General features: G+C 43.7%; 2 protein-coding genes across 4 annotated transcripts; one reads left to right on the forward strand and one right to left on the reverse strand.

Annotated features, from left to right (window-relative positions):
- Positions 1–374: 374 nt before the first annotated feature.
- Positions 375–1,325, reverse strand: LOC141944176 (olfactory receptor 10T2-like). The gene has a single exon (XM_074870279.1). The coding sequence runs from the start codon at positions 1,323–1,325 to the stop codon at positions 375–377; it is 951 nt and encodes a 316-aa protein (XP_074726380.1).
- A 2,297-nt stretch (positions 1,326–3,622) lies between these two features.
- On the forward strand, positions 3,623–10,150 carry LOC141943838 (olfactory receptor 2A12-like). Of its 3 annotated transcripts, none has more exons than XM_074869499.1 (2): positions 3,623–3,631; positions 9,218–10,150. In XM_074869499.1, the coding sequence occupies exons 1-2, from the start codon at positions 3,623–3,625 to the stop codon at positions 10,148–10,150; spliced, it is 942 nt and encodes a 313-aa protein (XP_074725600.1). The 3 variants fall into 3 exon arrangements, with proteins under 3 accessions (XP_074725600.1, XP_074725599.1, XP_074725601.1); XM_074869498.1 differs by lacking the exon at positions 3,623–3,631 and adding an exon at positions 8,160–8,171; XM_074869500.1 differs by lacking the exon at positions 3,623–3,631 and having other exon boundaries at positions 9,212–10,150.
- The last annotated feature ends 600 nt before the right edge of the window (positions 10,151–10,750 follow it).

A 10,750-nucleotide genomic window follows, 5' to 3' on the forward strand; every position in this document is an offset into this window, starting at 1 on the left:
CTTCTATGCATCTGTGTGTGTAGGAAGTGTGGCGTTAAGAAATGACAACGAAGACAATGAAACTCTCTTACAGACCCAATTATCCAAATGTTGTAGGTACCATGGTAATTCTTTATTCTTCAGTACATCACAATATTCTTTTCAGGTCCCTTACGAGCTCAAAACAGTATGCAACATAGCTGGCAGCAAGTGGTGGCTGCAGGTCAGCTTTATTAATGTAATTTCTCCTATTATGGGTTATCATAGAATTATCCAGGTTGATATCCAGCATTATTCTGAGTTGAATTTTACCCCCTTTTTCAGCACCAAAGTACAAAAAAAGCCATCCACCTGAGAGGAGAGCCCATTCACACCAGAACTTCAAGGAGCTCCCTTCACCTCACCCATGCACACAGGTTTCTTCCCAGGCTCTTCCGAAGGGCCAAGTGCACATCCTTGTTTCTCAGGCTATAAACCACAGGGTTCAGCAAGGGTGTCATCACAGTGTAAGTGACAGAAATCAGAGTGTCCTTCTCTAGGGAATACACAGATTTGGGCCTTAAATAGATGATGGAGGCACACCCAAAGTGCACAATAACCACAGTGAGATGTGAGGCACAAGTGGAAAAGGCTTTACATTTGCCCTTAGTAGAGGGGATCTTGAGGATGGTGTTGAAGATCAAAACATATGAGAGAAGAATCAGCAAGAATGAGCCAAACACAACCACAATGCAGAAAATAAAAATCACTATCTTGATTCCATTATTTTCTGTGCAAGCTGCCTGAATGACGGGAGCCATGTCACAGAAGAAGTGATTAATTTCCTTCTCTCCACAGAAAGGCAATGTGAAGATAAAGTAGGTATCTATCAGGGACAAAGTAAAGCCAGTCACTGTTGCAAAGGCTACCAGCTGAATACAGACTCTGTCGTTCATGAGGACTCTGTAATGTAAAGGTTTACATATAGCCACACACCGGTCATACCCCATTGCTGTTAGAAGCATACAGTTAGTGCCTCCAAAGCCAATGAAGAAAAACATCTGAACAGCACATCCAGTAAAAGAAATGGACTTTTCTTCTGTTATTAGATTTACCAGCATCTTGGGAATGATAGAAAATGTATAACAAGTTTCTGACAAAGAGAGAATGGAAAGGAAGAAATACATGGGGATGTGAAGATGACGATGAACCCTGATAATTGTCATTAGCAGGACATTTCCAGTGAGGGTGGCCAGGTAAGTCAGGAAAAAAAAGACAAATAATGGAATCTGCAGATCTGGAAAGTCTGAAAATCCAATCAAGATGAACTCCATCACTTTGGTTTCATTCATCATGAAGTTTCTCATCTAGAAAGAAGTCATTGATGTAAAGAAATCTGACATGAATGGTGAGAAAAGTAACAAAACCATTTCCCCTTTGTAATCCCCAAAGCACAGTATAATAGCAGGGAGTAGTCCTCTGACACAAACGGACAGTATGTCTACAGTGAAGCAATAATAACAGTAAGCAAGAGAACTTTGCTTCCTCTTAAGTTCCCTGCTTCTTTGCAAACTCTCAGTTTAGGAATATTATTAAATGTAGTATTAGAAAACATTCCTTTGCTGTTCCTTCAGTGTGAAGTAAAATGGGAAGAAAACCAAGTTCAGTATCTTACTCCGAAGTCAAAGTAGCAGCTCAGTCTAACAGCACTGAACAGACAGGGTAAAAATCACTTGGGGCTTTTTTGAGGCTGAATTCCCAATAGCTTATCTCACTACATGAATTTTGGTATTCTGGGACTAGAGGGTATAAAAGTGCAACAGTATTCAAAAAAAGACAGTTCAAATACAGAGGAAGGAAAAGATGATTTTATGCTTGGACATAATCTTCACTGTTCATCTAGCATTGCAAAATAAAATCCAACCTTTCAACACAGGAGCCATTTCTTTCTATGGTTCAATATTCAAAAGCTAGTAATGTCAGGTAAAACAAGCCACTGCTTCATTCAGTTTCAGTATTAGTGCCATTAGTGCTATATATTAACCCATTTAAATACATTTTAATGTTTTAAGTAAAACCCAGCTATAATTAACAGCTTCATCATAATGCAGAGTGAACTATAAGGAAAGGCAAAACCAGGGAACTGCTTCTTTCAAATCAATAGTGGTATAAAAGAGAGAAACAAGGCAAAATCCTTTATCACTGACACTAGTCACATTGCTCTAGAAATCACTGGAAACTTTGTAGTTCTCAGGACCCTACGGTTCAGCTTACCTATGCGTGTAATACCAGAAACCGAATGCTGACTTGCAGAAGCTGCTGGAATTTCTTACCTAAAGAAACATATCTTTGATGACAACTCTAAAATCACGGATTGATGAAAACTTTGCTCAGTCTTGCCATTAATGTCTTTCCTGTGATGTCAATACAGTCTTTCCTATCTCACTGACACAGACTAGAAAAAAAAGGGGCTAGACATCATAACTACATTCCTATTAAAACTAGCTGCTAGAAACGCAGGGTGAACAAGTCTTCTGAATACCTGCTGTTCAAACAACTCACACCTATATATATCCTGTGAGACCTCTGGGGCATAGTCTTTGTAGTGAATCAAAACCCAAGACTAACTGGTAACAGCACCATCAATGGGACATAATAAAATACTATGAACAGTTTTAATTCATGAATCAAAAATACAGTTTTAATTCATAAATCAAAGCAAACTAATGAAGGAAAACTTCAATGCAATTATAATTAAAAACTCTTTTCCCTAAAAAAGGGGAAGTTTTGTTCAAAATGATCAAAAGTGTCTTTTTTAATATTATGACTGTAAAACTCTTTCATTTTCAGGTGAGGGCTGGGGAAATTTCCTTCCATGCAGTCTAATGCACAAACTCAAATGAATGTATATTTTTCAATAATACATTAACGATCTGGGGGATTTATTTGTAAATAACAGAGTACAGTAACATGGCAAATTCTTGTTAGTGCAACCCAAGGTGTGAGTCACAAGGCAAACTTCTGTGCCAGGAAATCAATGAGTCAACCAAACGCAATATGCCATTATGACATAAACCAGAAATCCATGAGTTAACTCTGTCGGAACTGTCATTGAAGAGTTCAGAATATAAAGAAATCCCGTCTCTCAGACATTGTTGTTTAGATTTGTTTGATAGTTCATAATCTCAGCCTTCTCTGTAAGCTTAGACTTGGTTTCATTAGTAACTTCTTGGTTAAATTTTTAACAAATTACATTTTTCCTTATTTTTCATGTTCTAGTTTTCCATATTCCAAATTTGAACAGACTGAAATGGAAAAAAAAGTAAGCATAGAATGTCCAGCATTGTTCTCTGGGTTAATATAATTCAATAGCAAGAAATATGAGAATATGCATTACTTCAGAGCTCCTACAACTGGGAAGTATTCCACAGGCTTTAGTAGTACAAAGTGGGAAGGTACTATGAGGGATAACTGAGAAGTTTGTTCTGAACTGAGGTGGTCATATGGCAAATGGGGAATGGCAAAACACAACAGACAAATCTCCTATAGTGCCCCAAGAAGAGTAGTAAGTAGATCAAGGATTTCTAAGGGGCTTGAAGTGAAAACAAACCTTTCTTATGAGCTTAGTGGAAACAGGACTTGTTCTCCAGCCCTGCAACCAGGTATGCAAGGGGTTAAAAGATCTCCCATGAGAAGAAGTATGGATGGACCAGTTGTAAAGTTCCACACACGTAGTGTGCCCAGGAGTAACAGGTTTAGGACTTAGTAGTGTGCCTCTCACAACATGCAAAACTGCAGTCAGAAATGTGATTTGATACGGAACAGGATGATGAGATTCAGTAACCTCCCCGACACCAGCTGAGTTTTCCTGATATGAGGGTAATCATTCAATGTGCGCATCTGTGAATGCCAGTTTATGTTTAATCCAGAAGGCTGACCAAGCACCAGACCACAAAAATCCTGCTGTGCTTTCAGGCTTTAGCTTTCTGTCAGAAATTATTGTGCAGTATTACTATGTTCTGAGGGACTGTAGTCCCGAAGAAGCTCTTGAACTGGGTGGGTTCAGGATCAGGCTCCAGTCATTATCTCCAATGCCCAATGTCACAGCCTTCCTTTCCCCAAAAACAACGATATTGTCTCAAAACCATGAGGTGCACTTTTCAGTAAACGTTGAAGAGTTTAGCAGCCTTTCAGAAAGACTTGCATCATGTTTGCAAGCTTCCCTGTCCAACCATGAACTCAAGAAATCTTAATACAGCTAAGATTGTTAGGAAATCCAGTTATGCTGTAAGCTTAGGCTTTAAAAGAACCACGAATATCAGAAGACTTTCAGGAGAAAAATAAGCACTCACAACACTGTTTATCACCACAACAGTTATGGAGCTAAGGTCTGAGGCTCTGTTAAACCTCACCTGTCTCATGGGTTCTTCCAAAATATCCCAGTTAAGGCTAGAAATCAGTCAAGGAGGAAGCTATACCGCTTTTTCACCTCACCTCTCTCCCCAGTCCTGGCTCTAGGCACTTGAAAACCTTTCCAAGGCAGCCCAGTTTTCCCCCACCATACCAGCTCCCGTGGCTGCACTGACTGTCAGAGGGGCCTTTGTAGGGCCTTGGTCAATCTTTGACTGCAACATTCTGGATGGGGCTATGCTCGTTGGAGGGGTGTAAGCCTCACTGCGGGTCCCTTTTGTGAGGGAGAGAGCTACACTGAGTAGGTTGCACGAGTGGCAGGGCTGAGGGGGTGTCAGCAGTTAAGTGGGAGTCTGGGGCATGAATAAGAGTCAGCAGAAGTCTCAGGTGACACTGCATGCCTGGGAGTAGAGGAGCTGTAAAGCTCAGCACGCTGTGAATAATTGAGCAATGGGGTCACTGTTTGATTGTTGGGCAGAATAAGGCCAGGATACTTCAAAACCAGCATTAAATTGTGCTGTGGGCATGCTCCAGCAGACAGGAGGACAGAATGGGACTCAATATCCTGGAAGGTGATAATATCCTAGAAAACCTCATCTCCATCACAGGTACTTTTCCATCACTTAATTAGAGCCTGTGGAACAGCAAGAAAGATGGATTTCCATGAGTGTAGCATCAATCTTCACCTCTGCACAATGAGCTGGTGATATCTTGCTCTGTCCACCACATTGAGAGTGGAGTATTTTTCGCTGCTCATGGCAACACTGCAACAACAGCAGGAGCTGGCCAGAGCTTTGAAATCAAGACTTGTCCCCCTCCCCACCCCTGCAGAGAACATCCCAAAAGTTACCTTTGGTAGGTTTCACTAGAACACACGTGTTCTGCACTGGGGAGGAGGATGAGGTGAGAGAGGGAGATGGTGTGGGGTTCTTTCTGGATCTCAGTAAGAATGACTTAAATGATTTAATAAACCCTCTGTTTTCATAAGATAGAATAAGAAGAGGCATATAGGTAGCCAGTAAATCTTATGTCCCTTCAGATGCTGGGAACCTTGCATTCGTGCAGCATCGGACAGTCCCCAGCTGGATTTTCCCTTGGCACACTGTACAGATCCTGTCTGCGGAGAAGTTCCTCCTTTTTGGTCATTCAAGATATTATACAATTTTTCTCAGAAGAAAACAACTCTATTCATAAAGGATGTTCACATGAGGACTTCTTGAAGCACTTCAGTGCTGGTACCAAGCAGGAGATGCCTGTAGGCTCCTCTGTTACAATGAACGAACTAAGTTTATGCTGAGACCAAGGGACATGTGTGAGGACACAGACTGAAGGCCAGACTGTAACTACAGCCCAGCACAGACCTGCACCTACTCAGGTTAACTGCTGTGTGGATCACTAACTCCTCCAGTGATCTCCCAGTCAGGATCTCTACAACAGGCTGTTAAACTGCAAAGTAACTCAGTAACTAGAGAAGATCCGGGTCTTGAGGGGATGGTTAACCAAAGGGCCTCAAATCAAATCTCCTCTAAGCTCTTCCTGTGCTTACAGGGTTCTTAATCCTCTCAGGCATCTCCCAGTCTGCCCTCTTACTCCCAGCTCCTTCATTCCCTCCCTGCCTGCCCCACTTTGGCCCCTGCAGCAGCGCTCAGCTGAGCATCCTTAGTTGCTCATGGGGAAGAAGCACCCTCCTTGTTCTCCGTGGCGTTCCCCCAGCACAGGGTGCTGCAGCCAGGACAAAGCAGTCAGACATGGACACAGCATGCTGCACACAGTGCTTCTTATAGAGCAGCTCAGGAACAAGCAGGTGAGCTACATCTCTCGCCTCTGACAAACAGCATTTTACATCAACGACCTTCAACATTGGGCCCTCTCCAGCCTCTCATTTTCCCAGTGTTGTAGGTGTTTTGTTGTGTGGTTAAAGGTTCATCTCCACAAACACAAAGGAGTACAAAGGATCAATGACAGGCAGAGGAACATGTCTTGTGAGAGCACATGTCGTACGAGGAGCGGCTGAGGGAACTGGGGTTGTTTAGTCTGGAGAAGAGGAGGCTGAGGGGAGACCTCATCGCCCTCTACAACTACCTGAAAGGAGGTTGCAGAGAGCTGGGGATGAGCCTCTTTAACCAAGTAACAAGTGATAGGACAAGAGGGAATGGCCTCAAGTTGCACCAGGAAAGGTTTAGACTAGATATTAGGAAGCATTTCTTTACAGAACGGGTTGTTAGGTGTTGGAATGGGCTGCCCAGGGAGGTGATGGAGTCCCCATCCCCATAGAGTCAGCTACTGGAGGGACTGGGAGGCTAAACCAGCTGTGGGAGAGACCAGGGTATCTGGTAAGGTTCCCTGCTACTGAAGAGACCTGTTTTCATGTGTGTTGTTTTGTACCTGAGGCAGCTGGGAGACCATGGGATGCTGGGGCCAAGTACTGGATAGGTTGTCTAAGGTCAGCTACTGATGGGACTCATGTGGCTTCTGTGCGTACATGTGTATATATTTTCCACTGAGTGTCACTCATGCTGCCTGACAGGGAACAGGATCAAGGTTGTTTGTGCTGTTTGTATTTGTGCAAGGGCTTTGTTTTAAATCAGTGTGAATCTATGTGACAGGGCATATTGTCCCAATCCAATATCAGGGAGGGTTCTTGAACGATCCCAAGAGCAAGATTAAGACACAAGTGAGGTCAGATGCTGCACAAACCTTGTAAGCTTTATTTCACAAAATAACTGATAATAGCAATAGGACAGAAGGAAGAAGAAAGGAAAAGTCAGAATACCTAAGCAAGCAAACAGAAAAGATGCAGCAATATTAGTTACCACCACCACAAGTCTCGCAACGTTCCATTGATCCAGTTCTGGTGCAGGTGATGGGGGGTTCCTGCAGGCGGTGGGGAATGTCACCACTGTGAGTATAGTCGTGTTCTGTTGGTCCGGTCCCGGTGCAGGCGATGGAGAGAAAGCAAACAGGCGAGAGCTTCGGCAGGCGAGAGCTTCAGGAGGTGAGAGCTTCGGCAGGCGAGAGCTTCAGGAGGTGAGAGCTTCAGCAGGTGAGAGCTTCGGCAGGCAAGAGCTTCAGGAGGTGAGAGCTTCGGCAGGTGAGAACTTCGGCAGGCGAGAGCTTTGGCAGGTGAGAGCTTTGGCAGGCGAGAGCTTCGGGAGGCGAGAGAAAAAAGACAAGCGAAAAACTGCTACAAATGAGAAGCTTTGCTAGAGAGGAGCACACAGCCCCTTTTATACAGTTCCCATCACTAGTTTGCTCGTTGCCACATTTGCACATTCGCCGCCCCGTGTCCCCCCGTGTGCGCACACCCAGATGCCCACAGTGGTCGTACCGAGGGGGGGGTCGGCCATTGACGCCTTCAGCTTCCGCACGTCCCCCTTGTCCTCCGGCCCTGCGCGCACACACAGCTTTTCTAGCTCCGGGCGGATTTTGACCTCCTGGCAACGGGACATCGAGGCCCGGCCTATGAAATGGCATGGGGCTGAAACAGAGAGCTGCCATCTTACACCACCCTGCGGCTCGGGGCGGGAGGTAATGGCATAACAGCAATGCTGAGACAAAATGGCGGACACAGTCCCTTACCCATACGTGTGTATGTGTGCTCGTGTGCCTGTGCCAGCTGGAAAACACATGTGCAGCCTCACTGCAGCAACATTGTACTGCATCGAGATACTGGATTTGGCAACTCCTACAGTAGGATTTATTGTATGCTAGTATCTCAGAAACAAAAAGCTCTGTATGCTGTTGGAGGCAGGGAAATTCTGGGAGACAGTGAAGGCATAAAGGGGAAAGTGATGAAGGAGATTGTGTTTAACAGAAGAGAAACCCATATTAATGAAGAACCAATAAGTACAATGCCATGTTAAGTACAATGACACACCCATTTCAGAATAAAGTGGTGTTTACTTTCTGGAAGAATCCCCAGAGCTCAGGTATGGAACTCTGGGGATTTAAACTTGAGATTAATTTTTGTACTGCTGTTGGTAATCAAAACAGTGTCTCTTCAGACACACTACACAGAAAACTTTGGCTTTAAAAACAAATGAATGTAGGGAGCTGAACACAGTGGAACAGCTCTTTGTTTCACCTGTTGTCTGAGAAAGTACACAGAACTTTCTAATAAGGTTTCCCTCATCAAAAACACAGAGCTGAACAAACCACATTTGTTCAGATGCTACAGGTAAGGAAACTCTTATGTATAAATGTTAATAACATTCTTCTAGCAATAACTATCTGCTGTACATCCAAGTGTAGCTCTCAATTTGTTCAGCAATCTGAAGTTAGATATAGAATAATGAATCAAGCAACTGCAGGATTCAATATAAACGCATTTTACTAAGGTGAAGAAGACACAGCAATGGATTAGAAATGCTAGTTGGTTTAATGGTGAAACTGGAATTATTCTGTGAACTGTGCATTCATTTTAATATCGACTTAATTTAAAATAGCTACTTTGAAGATGTTCTGACTTCACCTGCAATCTTCATTATGATAGAGAGCTGTTATATTCTCCAACAGAGAAACACCTCCCCCCCCCCCCAAAAAACCAACGCAGAAAAAGACAGACATCAAGGGCAAGCTAGGCAGTAAAGTTGTGTGAGATTGCTCAAAACTGCTCAAAGTTTGTACAGAGATTACAGCTTGCAATCTGTATCACTCAGGATGGTGAGGGTAGTATGCACTTTCCACTGGAGTCAGAGGGAAAAACAGGGAGAAGGGAGCTGCAGTGTAAAGAGTAAAGGACACAACATTCTTAGGAAAACTCTCAATTTTCTTTCCTTTCCCTTGTTCCTTCCCTTCCAGATCTCTGTGGTGGCACTTTGTCCTGCCTCACCTCCCGTGCAGCATGCAGAATGAAACAACTGTCACAGAATTCATCCTCCTGGGGTTCTCCAGCAACCCAGCCCTGCAGCTCTGCCTCTTTGGCCTTTTCTCTGTCCTCTACTCTGCCACTCTGATGGGAAATGCACTTGTCTTTGTGCTTATCTGCCTGGACTACCGTCTCCACAGCCCCATGTACTTCTTCCTCTGCCACCTCTCCATCGTGGACATCTGCTACGCCTCCAACAATGTCCCCCATATGCTGAGGAACCTCCTTGGACAAGGCAGAACCATCTCCTTTGCTGGGTGTGGGACACAGATACATCTTTATTTAATCTTTGCACTTACAGAGTGCGTGCTGCTGGCTGTGATGTCTTATGATCGCTATGTGGCAATCTGCCATCCCCTCCGCTACGCCCTCATCATGAACTGGAGGCTGTGCCTCACTCTTGCTGCAGTTTCGTGGGCTTTTGGGTTTGTATTTGGTACACTACAAGCCTCTCTGGCTTTACACCTGCCTTTTTGTGGCCCGTGTGAGGTTGACCACTTCTTCTGTGAAATCCTTGCTGTCCTAAAGCTAGCCTGCACTGACACTACTGCCAATAAAGTCCTGATCTTTGTTGTTTGCGTGTGCTTCCTCCTCTTCCCTTTAGCCTTAATCCTAATTTCCTACCTACACATCCTGGCCACCATTCTGCGCATCCGCTCTGCACCAGGATGGCACAAAACATTCTCCACCTGTGGCTCCCACCTGACTGTGGTGGGTCTGTTTTATGGAAATGCCATCTTCATGTACATGGGGCCTCGGAGCAGTAACTCATCTGGGAGGGAGAAAGTTCTTTCCCTTTTCTACAGTCTTGTCAGCCCCTGTTTGAACCCCCTGATTTACAGTCTGAGGAACAAGCAGGTGAAGGAAGCCTTGATGAAGCTTCAGAGAAGGAGAAGAGTCTTTCATTCCATGTAGTCCAGGCTCTAGTCTTTCACCTGTCTCCTATCTTTCTGGTCTTTCTTCTTGAGCTTTTTGGTTATTTCTCACAGAATTTTAAGTGGTTAAAACATGACACAAGAGATGATTCAAATGCATTTGTCTCTGTTTCTCTGTACAGTCTAATGAATATCATAACACAAAATGTATAATTATTATTCCTTTTATTAGAGATAACTAATTATTCTTCCTCATATACAGGCATCCTAGGCAGGTAGCATGTTTTACCGGAACTATTGACCCAGCTGGAAAAAATGGTTTGTTTTCTCAGTTCTAACTAGCAGTCAGAATAAACTACTGTGCAGCAGTTTTTTTTCTGAGTATATGAGTTGATCTAATAAGATATTATTTTTCCCTACCATATTTGTATTTCCTATGCCCTTAGGATGCTAGAGCGTCAACTCTATTATTAGAAAGAAAAAGAGAGAAAACATGATGCTAAGGGGCTTTGCTTCTCAGGATGGTGAACAAGCCTGTGAAGGGTTTTGCTTCTGCACACTTTTTGAGCTTGACACCTCTCATGCAGGAAGTGAACACGATGACTACTGCAGTGAAGAAACTAGCTTTGTGTGGTTTTGC

The sequence above is a fragment of the Strix uralensis genome, chromosome 5 (assembly GCF_047716275.1).
Source record: "Strix uralensis isolate ZFMK-TIS-50842 chromosome 5, bStrUra1, whole genome shotgun sequence".
Classification (NCBI taxonomy): Eukaryota; Metazoa; Chordata; class Aves; order Strigiformes; family Strigidae; genus Strix; species Strix uralensis.